The following is a 19,787-nucleotide window of genomic DNA, read 5'->3' on the forward strand; positions in this document are numbered from 1 at the left end:
AGGTAGATTTAAACGATCTGTCTTAGCCTGATGCTGCGAGTTTGCTGTGGCAATAGTAAGTTGCGCAAGCTTTCGGAACACAGTTCCCTAGTCATGTGCTATGATGAATGGTGTTGAAGTCAGTGAGTGGTTCTTTAGTGTGGTTCTTTCGTTTAGCTTGAGGCTGCTGGTTGTTGAGTTTCTGTATTGTTAGGCGTTTTATGTTGCAAAATTTGTTTTCAGTTGATTAGTAGATTAGATGACGTAGTTCTTCCCTTTCGGCACGGTTGTTGATTTTAGAATTTTGTCTGCTGATGAATATGGCCTCTTTGAAACGTAATTTTACTGCGTCATTTTCTCGGGCAATTATTGTAAATTCAAAGTCGGTGTGACACTGTTGTTGATGATTAAAGACCGAACTTTTGTCTGAGCTGAGGTGTTCTTTGATGCGGGAGTGGAGTGGTCGAATCGTGCTGCCTATGTAGCTTTCCCTGCATTTCTTGCATGCGATCTTGTAGACACAGTTCTTGGTGGTACATATGTCATCGTTCCGTAGTGGGCAGTTTTGTAGCCGGCAAGGTTCGGGTTTTTTGGGTTTTTGAAGGGCGTTTCTGAGGGTTCGTGAGCGTCGAAAAAGGCGGACTGGCAGATCCAGGTCTTTGAAAACTTTCTTTGCTTTACGGTCCGCGTCGTCGCTCATATATGGAAATTCAAAATGTATTGGGTTATATGGTGTCTGGGGGGTTTGTCTGTTTTGCTGGTGTCGTCGTCGTCTGGGTGGTTGTGAAAGTCTTTGGGGTATCCGTTTTCTTCGATTGTCTTCTCAAATTCCGTCAAGTGTGGTGTTGCTTTATTGGGCAAGGAACATCTATCTTTTCTTCTCTGTGTTGCGTTTAAGAGTATGGTCTTCTTAGTACTTGTGGGTAGGGCCGAATTGAAGTGTGGGAGTAGCTTTGCCTTTGCTTTTTTCTGGTAGAACTCGTGGTGGATTGTACCGTCTTTGTCGATTTTTATGGTGAAGTCCAGTAGTGAGATGGCGTTGTCTGTTGTTGGTAGTTCTATTTCAAAGTTAATAGCTGGGTGCGCTTGGTTGAGAGCATTTTGGATAGCTAGGGCTTCCTTGTTGTTGACTGTCAGCAAGAATGTGTCGTCAACGTATCGTCTGTAGAGGGTGAGGTTTGTCTGGTTCCGTAGTGTCTGTTTTTCTAGGGTGTCCATGAAGAGGATGGCGAGGACTCCAGATACGGCGTTTCCCATTGGTAGACCGCCGACTTGGCTATAGAACTTCTCCTTGAAAGTGAAGACGTTGTTCTGAAGGATAATCTCGAGTAGGGAACCGATCTCTTCAGGGTGGAACGGGCTGCATAGTTGTGTTTTTCTTGTCGACAGTTTTTGGATTACGTTGTTGATCGCTTCCTTAGGAGGGATGGAGGTGTACATTGCTGTCACATCCAGGCTGAAGGGAAAGTTGAATTTTCTCAGGGTATCTCGTGGCATGTCTCTAAGTTGATTGAGTAGTTCTTGACTGTTTGTAAGGTGTGCCGGAACTTCTTTCAATAAGGGGTTGAGTAGGGTGCAGACTAGGTGTGACAGTTTGGCGGCTGGCCTGTTTGTGCTTGAGACGATTGGGCGAATCTTGATGTCAGTTCCTTCTTTGTGAGTCTTGATCAGGTGGTAGAATCGTGGCATACTCGAGTTGTTGGTGATGTAAGATCTGGCCACGTGATGGGGTAGTTGAGCTTTGGTGGCTATAGTCCTCCATGTGCTGTTAAGCTTTCGTTCTATGGTTTGCGCTTTTGTAATCCTTGAAGCTTTGTATACTTTTGGGTTGCTCAGGTGTTGTTGGGCCGCTGCATCGTAGCGTTCTGTTTCGATGATGCAAAATTCACCGCCCTTGTCGCTGGGAAAATAGGTCATGTTCTTGGCTTTTAAGCTTTTGATGGTCGAAAAGTCCTTTTTTGAGAGGTTGCTACGAGTGTTTGTGACGGAAGTTGTTTTCAAAATGTCTTGTATCTTGATTGACGCATTTCGCAGCTTGTGCTCTAGTTCTTCACTCGCTTGCGGTGGTTTGTGAAGGTCATCGTTGCGAGGAAAGCGTGGTACTTTTTATGTCGATGGATTGTCGTCGTTTTTGGTTGATCGGTGCTTATTTTCAGTGTATTCTCTCCACCGGGCTTGGTATGCCAGTTTGCAGAAGGACGATGTGATGTTCAGTATAGTTCGTTCGTCTGGCTGCTTCTTGATGGCAAATTTCGGTCCTTTTATGAGCAGGGTACGTTCTTGGTCGTTGAGGGAATTTGATAGGTCAGTGATGGGAGGAGGTGTCCCTTGATTGTTTGTCGTGGTCATGTTATGCGGCTGGTCCTTCAGTAGTCTCCGGTTTAATCTGTTTTTGTTACGGCTTTTGCTGTCTTTGAATATTGATTTACTGCTTTGAATTATTTGATCCGCGTGGCCGGGTTCTTTGTCCTTGATTGTGTCGTTGGGTGTGTATAACTCCTTTATTTGGTTGGCTGATATGCGGTATAGGTGACGGATCATTTTGGAGATGATAAGGTCTTTTATTTGCCGCCTTGCTGATTGCATCTTGCCGTACGGATGCGCAAACATTTCTGGTAGTTTCAAATTTTCGATTGTCTTTGGATATTGCCTATTGATATTGATATTGATATTGGACTATTGCCACAGCAAACTCGCAGCATCAGGCTAAGACAGATCGTTTAAATCTACCTTGTGAAGCAAGTAGTTAAGGTTGAGTGTGTAAAAGAGGGTTTGCTAAATTTTACGTATTATTTTATCTTCTTCTTTCGTATGAGAGGTTGTTTTTGGACTACATTTCATTGGGGTCAAATGTCAGGGCATTCTTCGAGCAGCCACTTGATTGTAGAGTCCTCCAGCGTTGACGTGTCCAGCGTTGACGTCCAGCGTTGAGTCCTCCAGGTATTATTTTATTAAGGACTAAGATTGAACACGCCCTTGAGTTTACTGACATGTGAATTGTGCAATACAGTTTCGACTAGTGGTGTTCGTGAGGCGTCAACATAGCAAAGTGGTCCATTGGATATTTTTTTTCAAAATATGGTCCATGGGCCAAAAAAGGTTGAAAATCACTGTGTTAAACAACCATGCTTTTGGCATATCGGGTTTGATCAAATAATTTTTTACTTTGAACGGCATGTGTCATTCTCAGTTTAACAGCAACCTTTATATTCATAACATTGTCGATGAAAGGGACCCGAAAATAAATTTGAGCCGGGCCCGTGAAATCTTGTCAACGGCCCTGCAAGCAAGTAGCCTACCGGTATCCTTGAATCAGCATTTTATGCCACTGGAGAGCAACACTTTACAGTAATATTCATACCTAAATTTTTGTTGAACATGCTCTCAGAATGCACCAAATTCAAAGTAATTTTTCAAAATTTTCCGGGAGAGGCCCCCCGCCTCTGGGTGTACTTCGTCCGCCGGCCGTTAAAACCCTCCCCTTTCAAAATACCGAGCTACGCTACTGAACTGGATCATTGTCATTGGGGCCCGCAAAGCATATTTCGCACAAGGCGCAAAATACCCTAAGACCGGAACTGGTCTCATGCAATGTTTTTTTCAAAAAGAAGCCCAATTTGGAAGGAAAACCGCCAATCTGGCAACCCTATAGACTAGCTTGACCATAAAACAATCGGCTGTTGTCAAATATGGATATAAATGATTTATTTAAACAGAACGAAATTACGATATCACTTGACGTTTTTTGTCAACCATCTCTGCAATTCCATATGACCAGATAGAATGGTAAATAAGAGAAGGCCGCCGCCGCCTTTTGACCTGTGTTTACTGCGGCTTCATCGCATCCAATTGCCATTACATTATCGTAGCTAATTGTATTGGATCCAAGATATTCAAGAATCCCGGTAGCTATTGACACACTAGATCCGTTGGCTGCAGTAAAATGACCAATGAAATGAGAACTTGGTTCCTCAAGTAAAGTAATGTGCTCTTCAATTTTCAACGTTTCTTGACGTTGATGAGATAAATTTACGCTGGCGGATAGTAGCCTATTGTTGTTAGGCATCACTGCGTTATCAATTTAACTGAGCGGTAATCTTGTTGCGTTTTTTAACTCTGATTCTTGCTACTATTCATTTCGTCAGTATGTGTTTGTGTTGTGCCATTGTTGCTGAACAGTGAACAGGTTGTGTTTACCTGTTTCAGCCCACTTGATAAAGTCAGTCGTGTTGACTGAAGAAACGTCTGTAATAAAAGCTAGGTATCATCCTTAACATCAAGAGGTAACCTGGTAGCCTTTAGTCACCAGAAGAACGCAAATCACTTTATTTATAAAAGAAGTTCTGGAATAAATATTGTAAATGATCAAAAAAATCTGCTTTTCGTATGATTTATTTCTATGTCACATGGCAATATTAAGCCTAACTAGTCTGCTAGCCTCATAGATTATTATCATAAGTTTACACTGTATTTACAGAACCTGCAGTTCAGCTTTTATTCTGAAGTAAAGTATCTGAACAAACCGACCACTGTATTTTATGAGTTGCGTTTTATAGCTGCAGCTGATCAAACTTACTAGCCTATTGTTGTTCTCTTTTATCTCAGTTTGTAATTACGAATCAATCCAGTCAGCAAAGCTTGTCAGCAAAGCAAAGCAACATGGTCCAACAAGAGTAACGTGGCGACACCAAGTGAACTGATGTACCCATTCGTATCATCCTGCAAAGTTAATTGACAGAACATAAATGAGCGTACCATCTCGCCCTTTTGCGACAAGTTTGTTTATTGAGCAATGACATAATTGCATCTCAAATGTGTGAAAATTCAACATTTTGGCCGTCGAAGCGGGGGCAGTCAACCTTAAGCTTCGAACATGTCTTTCCATAGGAAAGTTCTAGGTACATCCCACTTACAATTTGTAACTAGCCAGAAGAAAAATTATAAAAAAAATTATGTTAAAGCGGAAAGTGAAATTTCCCCTTCTTTTTAGAAAAATTGAAAGTTTGACCCCCCGCAGGGGTGGAAGATGCAACCCCAAACTGATGAAATTTTGCACACGTAACTTTTTTATGCACGTGCCACTTTTTATGACCAGCCGTTTTTGAATTTTGAAAAAAAAGTCAAAAACGACCTACCCTACTAAACAGTTCTGAAAATGTAAAAAAATACTTCAAATTACATATATTTTCATATTAACGATTTGTGGATTTTTTTTCTGGTTTTTCTAACTTTAGTTTAGTTGTTCGCTTCTTCATTGCATCAAATGTAACATCAAAAACAGAAGCAGTGTATTTCATACGAGATAAGCCATTATCAAGTTTTTCGATGCGTTGTGACATTATATTGCTTGACCAAGTTGAAAACCAAGATTGGAAAAACCAAGTACTTTGTATCATTATTTCCATTTCTATCATGGAGAGTATCTCGCTGGGCTGCTTCCAACCTTCTTGTTCCCAACAGGTTTTGTAGTTTTTGTTAATGAAAGATTCTAAACTGTGGGAAGGTTTTTTCAAATGTTCATTAACAGTTTTTAATTCTTTATATGTGCTTTCCTTAAAATCGTTCATTGAAGGTGGCATTGCAATATAAACAACGACGTTTCTTCCAGGTTGTTTTAAAAATTGTTTTTCACTTTTTAAACTATTATTCAATGCATTTGCTAAATCCAAGGGTATAATTTCGATAAAACCTTTGCACATTTTTTCTCTCGCTTTACTCGGGTCTTTATCACAACATTTCCTCCAGTCTGAATCGTATCTCCAGTGCACTCCTATGTATTCTTCATCCTTCAAGATGTGTTTTATGTAAGCTCTTGCAGCTTCAACTATACAAGGAGAATGTTTCACAGCTGCACTTACTGCAGAATAAAGCACATTGTTTGCAATGTTTGAAATGTTGGTTACAGACTTTTCCAAAGGCACTGCTAGCTTGTTATTCAATCCCACTCGAATTGTGCCAAACGTAGAAGCATGAATGGCACAACGAGCGGATGTGCCGTACACTTTTTGAATAATTGAAGTGTCTGATGACAACCACGGCGCATATCCAATCGAATAATTAGCATTAGGAAGGGTTGGAATATTTGATTTTTGCTTGCCGTTTATCTGTAATTCTCGCGCACCTTTGATTTGAGTTAAATTTTTCTTGATATCAAGTATTTCCATTCTAGTATCGCTTTCAAATCTTTGCACATCTGATTCCTTTGACTGCATTGCCTGCAAGTAAAATTTACAAACTTAATAAAACGGCAACATAAAGGGTAACACCAACTAGGGCAACCAAAACTAAATACCTTTTATAATGGCAATACACTATAACTAGAGAACAAAATTTTGTTGCACTTGTACTAATGATTTGACTTGGGGAGCTCGATCAATTCCAATGCGACTTTTGCAAAGTGTGAGAATTTTGCATCATCTGAATATATATAAAAGTAACATAGGCCTAATAATGATTATGGGTAGCGTTTCATTGTCTGCCATTGCGATAACATGTTGCTTATTACACTACAATCACAGATGCATCACACTAGACAACTGGAAGTAGCGAAGGAACATGCAGGGATTGAGACAGTTGCTTCCATTGTTGTGCCATGCCATTAAGTGCTGAGACACAACCGTGTGCTCAGGAATGGTATCAAACCGACGACCTTTTCAGCATCTGGCAGATGTTCTCACCACTCGGCCACTTGTGTTGGACAGTGGACATACTGCGTCAAACGATTATTTTGCTTAACCCATATCATTCTGAAGTCTTATTTTTTTTTCGATATCTTGTTTGCACCTTAGTTTTAGGGTAGCCTAAGTTGAACAGATTCGGCCGAATTTGGGCACACTTTTGTGTTTAACCGGAAATAAGGCCAGTTTTATGTGCGTCAGTTTAAACTGACGCTAGGAAGATATATAGTTGCAAAATTTTACGGATTTTTTTCTGCGTGACACGTTATTCATCAAAATGCAAATGTATTAGAAAGAACATGAAGTCAAAAATTAAATACATTACTGTACACTCGAAGTCAGTGTTAATTTGCAACAAATCTAAGCTATCCAAGCACCAGTTCATGTTCTATGACTATTCAAAATGGTAGGCTTTGAAGCATTGCGGATGAAGAGCAACATTGCAAATTTCACAGTAAAATAAAGATGTTCCAGTGCATCCTCGTTTTGCACAGCGACGCTGTTTCCCCTTCACTATCCAATGGTCACCAGAGCTTTGTTTCACATGCTTTCGAGGAGTTGCTCGTGTTCCAGGACATAGGGTAAGTGGAAGTTCCTTTCTATGAAGATGATAATACGCTTCCACAATTGCTCTTCTAAAGCCAAGTGCATCGATCCGACTCTCTCCACTGTCTAACTTGCGAAGCCGGTATAAGTGAAACGCATTGTTAAGTGCGATATCAACACAAAAACGGAACAGAGGCCACCACCATTTCTTGCTTCGTAAATTAATCATGTAGCATGATATGTTTTGATCCATCCGATCAACTTCACTCATATATCGATTGTAAACCCCAACAACATTTGGCTGGGGAATAGTTATAGTCTTTTTCTCTTTCTGACTGTAGCGTTTTGCTGTATTCAGGAATTCTTTTCCTACAAACTTTGAAAGAACATTCACAACTTTGTTATCTTTCCACCGAACTGCTGCAATATTGGATGACGTTTGAACAGCAACGTCTGATGCACCTCTTTCTAGCTTGTTGATTTCTTGAACAGTTTTTAACGGAGAGTTTCCCATTCGACAGGTTCTTGCAGTCCCTGTTCCAGAAATTGAATTTTCTTTGAGGTGACGTAGTAGTCCTGGAGATGTGAAAAAATTATCCATTACAATATGATAATTTGTTCCAGACTGAGGAGGCAAAGACTGTGATATGTGGGCAACCACTGCAGCACCAAGACCTAAGCCGATGTCTGCATATTCATTCAGCTGCGAATCTTTTCCTGAATGGGTTGAAATTGGATGCAGTAGCCCAAAGGATTGGCAAGGACCCATAGCTTGTATCCAAATTTAATTGGTTTTCCATGAATATACTGCTTGGCTCCATGTCTGCCGAAGTATGGGACCATGGATTCATCCACACTGACATGTTGTGAGGGCTTGTAGTTTGCTTGGCTTTCTTTATTAATCGCATCAAATAATGGCCGGACTGTAATGTGTAGCCTACTGTACTTCACATCTACCAATAGGCCTACCTGTTGAGTTCCAGATGTTTGAGGTTCATCATTCTCTGGTGGTAGTGTTACATCCACAAGCTCCAGCTCAGCATCTGCTAATAGTTGTGTTCTGCTAAGATGATATGAAATGCAAACAATGTCTTCTACACCATCATCTTCATTTGCATCAGAGTCATCATCGGGAGGAAATAACACCAATTTTGCTCCATATAGAGAACCATGATTTTCTGTAGTATCAGGGTTACAAATTTCTTCTAATGCTTCAAACACACTAAATTTCTTCTTCAGACAGACATCAGAATTTTACAGTATAACTGTGTATGCACAACAATGATGATAGGGTATGAGTGATCTTTCCAGGCTAGACTGGAGGGCAGGAAATCTTCAGCCACTCAGCAGTCTCATCGTCCAGGACCCTCAGACCATGCGCACCGTGTGGAGGCCGGTGGGTTAGGCAGTGGTGGATGACATGGTCTGCAGTCTGTTCAGTGGCACCACACTCGCATTCTGATGAAGGAGCCAGGCCCCACTTGTGCATGTCCGAACGAAAGCGACCGACGCCAGTTTGCAGGCGGTTAAGCCTGACCCACGCAAGCCTTGCAAGGGACATCCCTGGTGGACGGGGATCGGCGTCGGGTATGAAGTCACGGAGCGTGGAGGTGTGATTTTGCCACTCCGTGTTCTACATATGGTTCGTCCAGTGTGCCGCACTTAAACCAAGTTCTTCTGCGTTCTTAAGTAGTTGTTGTGCGGCAGGCACAAAGGGGCGTCTTGATTTCAGCCGCTGCTTTATAGGTGGTGGTCTCTTGAATGTTGCATGGAGGAGATGGTCGGGGTCCAAAGCGCGGCGAGCGAGAGAAATCGTGGCTCTTTTACGGCGTAGCTCAGCGGGTTGGATGCCTGCTAGGATGGATAAGCAGTCCGTTGGAGTGGGACGCAGGCATCCAGTCACAGTGCGCAGTGCGTCGTTGATAGCGGTATCAATCTGGTGGGTGTGAGAACTACGACACCAGACCGGCGCGCAGTACTCAGCGGTGGAATGAACAAGGGCTAGGGTGGCTGTACGAAGAGTTTTAGCATCAGCTCCCCAGCCGGAACCCGCCAATCGCCTCAAAAGTGCGACGCGTGTAGATAGTTTTTTGCGCAGTGACTTCAAGTGCCGGCGGTACGTGAGTGACCTGTCCAGGGTTATGCCGAGGTATGTAGGTTCGGCACAGTAGGGCAGGCGTTCCCCATCAATGTTGATGTTTATCTCACGCTGTGCCTCCCGGTTGTTAAGGTGGAAGGCCGCCGACACTGTCTTTGACTTGCTGAGCTGTAACTTCCATTTCTGGAGGTATGCTGATAGTGTTTGCATGTCTTGGCTGAGGTTCCTCTCCACTGACTGCCAGTTTCCTGCTGAGTGCAGGAGTGCCAGATCGTCTGCGTAAGCATATTTCCTGGAGATGTTGAGGGGCAAGTCGTAGGTGTATATGTTGAACAGGAGAGGAGCCAAGACTGAGCCCTGTGGGACGCCGTTTTTAAGTCGACGTAGTCTGCTTTGACGACCGCTACCGGTTGTGAGGGTAAAACTGCGGTTTTGCACAAGTTCCATCATCATATGGACCATATGTCTGTCAGGGAGCAGACGGAGTAACTTGCAGGTAAGGCCGCTATGCCATACGGTATCATAGGCAGACGTGAGATCAACAAACACGGCGCCAGCCTTCTTCTTAGCCGAGAAGCTGACCTCAATGTCTTGGGTCATAAGTGTGACCTGATCTACGGTTCATCGTCCGTGTCGGAAACCAGCTTGTGCACGGGGAGCTGCGGATCTATTATTGGTTCGACACGGGCGTAGATGAGTCTCTCGAGGATCTTGAAGGGGATGCAGAGCAGTGAGATTGGACGGTAGCTCTTCGGGTCCCCTGGGGGCTTATTCGGCTTAGGAACTGCAACCACAAGGGCTCTTCTCCAGATTCTGGGAATTCTCAGGTGGCGCAAACAGCAGGAAAGGAAGTCTTTTAACCAGGACTTTAAGGAGGCAGCAGCATGGAGTATCAGCTCCGGGCAAAGGTGGTCAGGGCCCGGGGCTTTACCTGGCTTTATGTGCTGGAGGGCGGCTGAAAATTCTTCCGGGGTGAACTCACCCGAGATGTTGTCCCCGTCTGGGGTTGTTACCCTCCAGAGGTCCGTCATTTCTTGCAAGACGGATCTATCTGATTCACGGTCTCTCGATTTGTATTTCCCGTTCTCCACAAGTTATGAGGCGATGGAATTTGCTGAAACGGGACATTGTTGACGAGAGGCACGTGATCTGCCAGTTGGGTTGTTCAGTGTACTCCATGCTATGCGGCTGGAGTGCGTGAAGTCGATGGATTCAACGGCTTCTGTCCAGCGCTCCTTCCTCTTTGAGTCCAGCCTTGCCAGCAGAGCTGTGGCTGAGCTGTTGGTTTCATTGCCCTGAGGGGCGTGGAGGAAGTCGGAGTAGAGGCTTTCGCACTCATTATCCCAGCACGGTATGTAGGTCTTTCGTCGGCCGCGGGGGATGGATTGTTTTGCCGCTGATGTTATTGCATCACAAACTGGTAGGCTTTTTCCACGTTGTTGGTGTGAGGGGATGGGAGGTACTGTGTGGCTTCATTTGTGAGAAGGCTATAGTACTCCCAGTTAGCCATTCTGAAGTTCCATCGCTTAACAGGCTTGCTCGGGACAGGCATTATGAGCGTTGGAGCCGTGATAATCGAGGGTCGATGTTGGGACCTGGGGAACTTCTCTAGCACACGTCTGTCCGGTTGGCAATTATCGGGGTCATCACTTGCGAAAGCCAGATCGGGGTTTGTACCAGTGTTCCAGCGTCCGGAGAAGAAGCTCGCTGCACCCTTGGGATCGTGCAGTAGGGTGAGGTTATTATTGGCTGACCATGAGGCCAGGCTTTCTCCGTCGGTGTTGGTGGTGTTGTAGCCCCAGTCAACGTGGTGGAAATTAAAATCGCCAGCATAGAGGCTGGGTTGGGGGAACACTGGGATGGCTGTTGGTGTTAAGCGTGAGGGCGGTGGCTTATAGACATTGATGATGTGATAGCCTGATATGTCTATGCATAACCACTTTATCTCCGATTGGGCACTGGACTGGTCTATTGGTGTCCAGCTCAGTTGCTTATGGACAAACGTGGCGAGGCCGTGTTTCCTGCTGATGGTTGCGCCTGCGAGTGTAAAGTTGGGTAATACCAACTTATCCACAGATGTGCAGTGGGTCTCCTGGAGGAGAATGCCGAGGGCCTGATGTTTTGTGGCCAGATACTCGATGATGCTGAGCTTGCTGGCCGTAATGCCCTCGGTGTTCAGCTGCAGTACGGTGGGTCGTCGGTAATTTTCGACAGAGGAGCTGCCGCGCCCTGAGAAGGGCGTTTCCTTATCCACCCTGCGCTGAACCTGGGCCTGGTTTGCTCGAGTATGACAAGCTTCGCTTCGCATATCTTTTTTTCTTGAAGATATGGTACTGACGGGAGGGACCACGAGAAGGTGCTTGTTTTTCCCCCAACAATGATTTTATGTAATAAAAACCTACAAGCAATACACTGGTAATAAGCATGATAGGCCTATATGCAGTCACTTGTGGGATGAACCAGCAGTTTACAGAACTGCCAGTAGAAGTACCGGTAGGCCTACTGTTCAATTGGTTATAATAATGTTAGCTTGCCAGGCCTATAAACTGGCAAGAACAAATAGCATAGTGGTATTGGAAACCTACACATAGAATAACCAGGGCATGTCTGTCATTATCAGGCCTATCTGACAGCTGATCAGTTTGTTTTGGCACAGGTGTTACTACCAGTATCACATTCAATACCAGCAAGACTAGATCATACCTAGCCTGCTAATTACTTACTGAAGTCATTATAGTTTGTTACTTCATGCTCATAATTAGCTTAAATCTGATACTGAATAGGTGTAGGGTCATTTAAAAACACAACTGAACTAATTTAAAACCGACAGTTTAAAGAACTCCAGGTTTACTTCAACAGCACAAAACTGCTATTTACATTGAAAAAAGCATTCATATCTTCCTAGCGTCAGTTTAAACTGACGGAAGCAGATCGGATGTCAGGAGTCAGTCAAACAACCATTTTCTGCAAATGTAACTTATTTTGACTGCCGAAGAACCAATTTACCGCGGAAACGATTTTGAAAATTTTTGATTGTCAAATGCGTCCACTAGTGGAAAATATATTTAAAAAAAAAGAAAAAAGGATTTTTTAGTTATTTTTATTAATAAAATTATATTATGCAATGTCAAAAACATTTCAAAGCGTTTTTTATGTAGATAGTTCTCTCTTGAGCAGCTGGAAATGGTATTTTGACCTATATGATGTTTTATGTATGAGTGACGTTATTTTTTCTAGCGTCAGTTTAAACTGACGCTAGGAAGATATGGGTTAAGGCTACAGTTCAAAAACCGGCCTCAGACCAAACCTTTAAACTTTTTTGCAATACCAATTCCAATACATATTGAAGACCTGAGTTTAAAAACTCCTCATTTTGTAGGAATTGATTTATCATCAAAAATGTGTTGTATAATTGTCAAAGTAGCCTATGTCCCCGCGCAAAATTTGATTTAAAAACAGCTTAATTTCACTTTAACAAACGCTAGTGTTTGCTTAGAAATAAAAGATTTGGCAAATTATAAAATTTAAATGTGCTTTTTCTCAAAAGGTGTATTTTGTGACTTAAGTAGTTTTTTTTATCAGATCTTTAATTGTGTGTACAATGTACATCTTCATTTGAACGTTTCTTTTTCGCAATTTCAAGGGGCGAGGGGTTCTTTCTTTTATCACCCTTTAGAAGTGGCGGTGCCTCTGGCTATATATTTGGGCAGGTGTCGAGCAACCACTAAATTGATTCGTAATCCAGTTCTCGCAGACCATGCACACCATTTGGGCAAATAGATGGCGCAACTGCAGCCGTTGTGGTCTGCTCCTCCTGCAGCCAACGTATGTTCCTCCTTGCCGCACCCACACATCGCGGTAGGTGTCGTCGCCATTTCTGCATGTTTAAGCGGAATAGTCCAACCCTGGTGCATAAGCAGATGAACTGCAGTCAGGCCTTTCTTAGTAGCAGCATTCCAGTTGAGTGGGGGCTAGTGTCAGAGATGAAGTTTTGTGGAGTTTTTTTCCACTCCAAGCTTCAGTAGTCGCCCAGCTACCAGCATTGATAGATTGGTCTTTAGAGGTTTTCATCAAGAGGGATGTCACAATCAATGTGCAAGGCCTCACGACCGGCTGCTTTGTATCTTGACCGAACGTCCTGTTGTGATTGTGGAATTCTTGTGCAATATGTTATTATCGGTTACTGTCCTGTAGTGACCTCTGATTGCGAAATCTTTATTACGTGACGTATTTCTAGAACATTCTGCCCTGCGTGCAAATCTGGAAGCTTCTTTAACTTTGTTTTTTACGTGTAGTGCAACTTGACAGAACAATGAGTTCTTATGATGTAACATTACGTAACTTTCTCGAAGTTACTTGACCAAACAACCTGTTATAAATAGTGGTGTAATTTGCATGATTATTATGAGAGATTGTTGTTGTTGTAGTAGTAGTTGGTAATGGGTGCAGAGATTATTGTTCATTAAGAGTTGAAGTAATTGAATACGAGTAGATGAGAGTTAGTGCTGATATAAATTGTGATCGAAATTAGAGTTACATGAGGAGCTGTGTTGAGCCGTTCGTTAAAATCCTTCAAGAATTTTCTTTATTATTTCGGTAGTAGAACTATCCGACCATTTAATTGACTGCTTTTCTGTAATATCCCATTAAACTACGTCATTGAACCTTTCCAAGTCTCTTTCCTGGAAAGAGATAGAAAGAAATCGTGACATTTTGGGGGCTCGTCCGGGATAAAAAGAACAATAAATCAACAACAAGCTGTCAAAATGAAGGATACCGTCGGAAATGAAATAATCGAAAACTTACGGAGCGCGGCTGCACGAATGGGGCTGAGTGGCAATGAGAGGTCTCAGTTTGTGACGGAAAAGTATCACAAGATAATGGACCAAAAAGCTCAGCAAGAAGCTGACGAAAGAGAAGAACGAAGAGCTGCTCGTGAAATAAGGAAAGCGGAACTTGAAGCAGAAGCTGAAGAGAAGGGATCAGAACGTGAAGCTGAAGAGAAACGGGCACAAGTTGAAGAGAAGAGAGCAGAACCTGAAGCTGAAAAGAAACGGGCACAACTTGAGGCTGAAGAGAAACGAGCACAACGCGAAGCAGAAGCTGAAGAAAGAAGATCGCAATACGAATTGGAAAAGTTAAGTCTTGATTTAGAAAGACAAAAACTGGACGTTGGTGAGCGATCTAATTCTACTAACGATAATGTTCGAGATGTTATTGTGGCGCAAGTTAGACGTCCAGATTTTCCATCCTTCCTCATTTGAGGAAAAAGGTGAGTTAGATAGTTATTTGTTAAGATTTGAAAGATATGCTGCAATAGCCAAATTGGAGAAGTCGACGTGGGCTACCCAATTAAGCATGTTGTTATCGGGACAAGCTCTTGATGTATATTCAAGACTTTCCCAAAAAGATGTCATGGACTACGACAGATTGAAGTTAGCTTTGTTAAAGCGATACAATTTTACAGAGTATGGATACCGTCAAAGATTCCGTGAGGCAAAGCCTGAACGACACAAAATCCCAGGTCAATTTATTGAACGTTTAAGAAACCTTTTGTTAAAATGGTTTGAATTTTCGGGGGCTGAACAATTATTGGACGGGTTGGCAAACCTTATAGTTAAGGAGCAATTTACAGAATCAAGTTCAAAGGATCTTTTTGTTTATTTAATGGAAAGAAGTCCAAAGACTCTAGAAAATATAGCCAGTGTGGCGGAACAGTATTTACTTGCCCATGATGAAAAGTTGTCGACCGAAGAGACGTTGTCATGCAAAAATGACGAGGAGCAAACAAATAATTTTAAAGGAGGTGCTGTTCCAAAATAAATACGTTGTTTAAATTGTAATGGCTTAGATCATAAGGCTGTTAACTGCCGGAGTAAGACTAACAGAAATCATCAAGATGCAAGGAAGTGGTGCAATCGTTGCAGTAGACAAGGACATGAAGCGAAGGAATGCAAGGACAAGTCGTTTTCCCTATCCAATCAGTCTGGGAAGAACGGGAAAAACACGGACGTTTATTGTGGCGGGTGTGCGATAATGATTCATGAACCACCGCTTGAAGAGGAGAGATCGGATGAAAATGATCAATTGGAGAAGAAAACTGAAAAGAAGCCAAAAAAATATGCTTGCGAAAAAATAATACCTGAAGATTACCTGCCACTAGTGACTGGGACAGTTGGAAACAAAAAGTTAAAAGTTTTACGTGATTCTGGTTCTACCGGTATAATGGTGAGGAGAGATTTGGTTAAAGAAAGTCAGTTAACGGGAGAAAATGCCCATGTGGTGTCGATAAACAATACTTTAATCCAAGGACCGTTAGCGATGATATATATCGAAAATCCGTATCGTAGTGGGACTTTGAAAACCTTATGTTTACAAAACCCTTTAGTTGATCTTATAATCGGAAATGTTACTGAGAGAGATTCTGAAGTTACTTTTTATTCTTGTAGCAAGAATAATTACTTTCCTCGAGATTGTTCTGCATATGATCAGCGACGATCTCACGATTACGGCTACTACGAACGCGAAGAACCGAGGAGAGGAGGTAGGCGACGACCATTTGGAGTTTGCTATAGATGCGGTAGACGCGGACACTTCACTAGGGAGTGCGTTGCTGATGGCGGGCATTCGGAAAACAGGCGTTGGCGTGACAACCATTGATACCGATGTGGAGAGATTTGACACATAGCCAGGAGCTGCGCTTTTGATGAAAAGGTTTGCTACAACTGTCACAAAGAAGTTTAGCTGGCCAAGGATTGTCCGGAGAGGAAGTGTTTCCGATGTAAGAAGATGGGACATCTTGCTCGCCGGTGCACTGAAGACATTGAGGACGGTGGAAACTTTCGCAGTAAACGTGATAATTATTGTTTTGAGAAACGCTGTCGTTGGTAGATCATGCAACGATGGACTAATGAGAACTGTTTGATTGAGTAATTAATTGTTTTTGTAATGTGATTTGTATTGATTGTGTTGTAATATTGTTTGATGCAATATTCTAAGGGGACGTATGTCACAATCAATGTGCAAGGCCTCGCGACGAGCTGAGTTGTATCTTGACCGAACGTGCTGTTTTGATTGTGGAATTCTTGAGAGATATGTTATTATCGGGTACTATCCTGTAGTGACCTCTGATTGCGAAATCTTTATTATGTGACGTATTTCTAGAACATTTTACTTTACGTGCAAATCTGGCTTCTTCTCTTGCTTGTTTACGTGTAGTGCAACTTGACAGAACAATGAGTTCTTATGATGTAACATTACGTGCCTTCTCGAAGTTACTACACCAAACAACCTGTTATAAATAGTGGTGTAATTTGGATGATTATTATGAGATACAAACTCAAGAAAGAATAACCAACAGATGGCAAGAATATGTGTCAGAACTATATGATGATGAACGAGACAATATAGAAATTTTACCAGCAAAATCTGAAGTTACAAAAATAATGGAAAATGAAGTTAGAGATGTCATAGAAAGACTCCCAGATAGAAAATCAAGTGGGAAAGATGAAATTCCTGCGGAACTTCTGAAACAACTAGGAGAAACCGGATTGCAGAAGATGACGAAACTAATAAACAAGATGTACAATAGTGGTGAAATTCCGGATGACTTCACTAAGAGTATCTTGATCCCAATACCAAAAATAACAAAAACAATGAGATGTGAAGAACACAGGACTATAAGTCTGATTTCACACGCCAGCAAAATTCTGCTACACATTATCAAAAAAAGGATAACCCCAATAATACAACAACAAATTGAGGAAAATCAAGTGGGTATAAAAAGGATCCGGAACAAGAAATGCAATTTTCCTTCTAAGAGCAATTGGCGAACGGAGAATAGAAAAAGGACAACACACACATTGCATACATAGATTACAGCAAAGCATTTGACAGGATAAAACATACCAAATTACTGCAATTGCTAGAAAAATTTAATGTCCCGTTCTTAGAAAGAAGACTTATAAAAAACATATATTTTAAACAAACAGCAGCAGTTCGAAGTGGTAGCAGTCTCACAGAATTTTTCCCGATATTCAAAGGAGTTCGGCAGGGATGCATACTCTCACCAATATTATTCAATTTGTACAGCGAAGCAATAATCAAGGAAATATTCACAATACTAAACAAAAACGGAGTAAAATTCAATGGTCAAATAGTAAGCAACATACGATAAGCAGATGACACTGTTATACTCGCCGACACAGAAGAAAAACTACAAGAAAGCATGGACAAAATCAATGAAATCAGTAAAAAATACGGAATGAAACTCAATTTGAAGAAAACAAAGACAATGCTCATCGAAAAAAGCAATGGAAATAATAAAATAAAAATTAAGCTGGAAGGAGAACAATTGGATCAGGTCACCACGCACACATACCTAGGGTCCCTCATTACACAAGATGGAAGATGCACCAATGATGTAAAAAGAAGAATCGGTCAAGCAAAAGCGTCATTTTAGAAATGCAAGAAATTTTTAAGAGGAGAAATAAATTTACAATTAAAACTGAGACTTCTATCTTGTTACATCAAACCAGTCATGTCATATGGAAGTGAAAATTGGACCTACAGCAAAAAAATTCACAAAAAAAATTAATGCTTTTCAACTCTGGTGCTACAGAAGAATATTAAAAATATTATATAAAAAACACATTACAAACGAAGCAATTAGGAAAAGAATTGGAGTGCAAGATAGATGGGCAAGCGACTTGGCAAAACAAAAGATGAAATTCGCGAGACATATTTTGAGAGGATCGGCAGGACAGTTACATCAATTGGTTATTGAAGGTATGGTGGAAGGAAAGAGGTGCAGGGGAAGAAGGAGACGAACATGGGGAGATGACGTGATACAGTGGGCTGATTTGTCAAGCATCGGAGAAACAAAAAGAGTAGCGGAAGAACGTGACTTGTGGAAGAAAGTGACAGCCAACCTCCGGATCGGAGACGGCACGTGATGATGATGATGATTATGAGAAATTGTTGTTGTTGTAGTAGTTGGTAATAAGTGAATAAGTGCAGAGATTATTGTTGATTGAAAGTAATTGAATACGAGTAGTTGAGAGTTAGTGCTGATATAAATTGTGTTCGAAATTAGAGTTACATGAGAAGCTGTGTTGAGCCGTTCGTTAAAGTCTTTCAAGAATTTTCATTCTCATTTTGTTAGTAGAACTATCCGACCATTTAATCGACTTCTTCTTCTTCAATTGCCTTGCCTGAACCAAGCATCGACGGCTTCAGATGAACAATTATACCAAATATTCCTATTGTATGTTGCATGGATGATTGGTTCTGCCATATGAGAAGCTGTGTTGAGCCGTTCGTTAAAGTCCTTCAATAATTTTCATTATCATTTCGTTAGTAGAACTATCCGACCATTTAATTGACTGCTTTTCGGTAATATCCCATTAAACTACGTCATTGAACCTTTCCAAGTCTCTTTCCTGGTAAGAGATAAAAAGAAATCTTGACATTCTGGGGATACTGCCCCTTTTAGTAGTGGGTGTCTCAATGTTAGGCGCCAGGGTTGCTTGCTTGGAGACTTGTAGGGCTTTAAATGGAGTGAGTGATTGAGGTTCAATGCACAACCAAACAAAGACAAGATGGCTTCCTCGAAACGAAGCTCAGCTGGTTGGATGCCTGCAAGGACAGGAAGATTGCACGATGGTGTAGGTCGCAGGCATCCAGTCACGACACGCAAGACGTCGTTTTTGGCAGTGGCAACTTGATAACAGTGAACACTTCTACTCCAGACAGTTGCACAATAGCCTATTCTTTGGAAGCGCAGACTAGCGCAATGGTAGCAATGCGCAATGTGTCATGGCGCCTCAGCCACAATCAACCAATCACCTTTGCAAAGATGTGCTTGAGATCTTTTGACGTAGTGATTTCAAATGCTGTCGATAAATGAGCCACCTGTCCAAAACTACCCGCAGATACTTCGTGTATGGGCAGAAAGAGAAAGTTTTTCTATTGATGCTGATCTTCACTCTTCAACTTTGGAGGTATCCCGAAAGTGTCGACATTTTAACGGGTGTAGAATGGCCAAATCACTGGCATCGGCATACTTTGCAGATACCGTGTTTGGCAGATCGTGTATGTAGATGTTAAACAGGAAGAATTTGGGTAGAGAGGTAACTCTTTTAAACCATAAACAGACATAACTAAGCAACAACACTACATTTAACATTATAAAAACAAAAAACAACAAGCGAACGTTTTCGGCTAGTCATATAGCCCTTTTCAAGCCTATAAGAAAAAATACATTATTAAAAGAAATGCTAAAGAATCATATAGTATCACAGCAAAAATATGGTCAAATCTAAACATTTGAGAAACTGCCTCGCTCAAAAGGACTTGAAAAGGGCTATATGACTAGCCGAAAACGTTCGCTTGTTGTTTTTTGTTTTTATATAATGTTAAATGTAGTGTTGTTGCTTAGTTATGTCTGTTTATGGTTTAAAACAGGAAGAAAGCAAGGACATATTACT

General features: G+C 41.8%; 2 protein-coding genes across 2 annotated transcripts in view; both read right to left on the reverse strand.

The window, feature by feature from the left end:
* Window positions 1–675: 675 nt before the first annotated feature.
* Window positions 676–1,896, reverse strand: LOC145787231 (uncharacterized). The gene has a single exon (XM_082598952.1). It carries the CDS (start codon window positions 1,894–1,896, stop codon window positions 676–678), a length of 1,221 nt encoding a protein of 406 aa, XP_082455078.1.
* A 2,859-nt stretch (window positions 1,897–4,755) lies between these two features.
* The window catches only part of LOC145787669 (uncharacterized), a 29,132-nt gene continuing 14,100 nt past the window's right edge, over window positions 4,756–19,787 (reverse strand). Inside the window, exon 3 of the mRNA XM_082599464.1 lies at window positions 4,756–6,194. Within this exon, the coding sequence (XP_082455590.1) occupies window positions 5,172–6,194 (1,023 nt within the window). The 3' untranslated portion in view covers window positions 4,756–5,171. The remainder of the gene's footprint in view (window positions 6,195–19,787) is intronic.

Source organism: Aplidium turbinatum, chromosome 18 (assembly GCF_918807975.1).
Source record: "Aplidium turbinatum chromosome 18, kaAplTurb1.1, whole genome shotgun sequence".
NCBI lineage: Eukaryota > Metazoa > Chordata > Ascidiacea > Aplousobranchia > Polyclinidae > Aplidium > Aplidium turbinatum.

Coding starts and splice junctions, on each gene's coding strand:
- LOC145787231 (XM_082598952.1), bottom strand. CDS start 1,896: ATGACCTATTTTCCCAGCGACAAGGGCGGTGAATTTTGCATCATCGAA.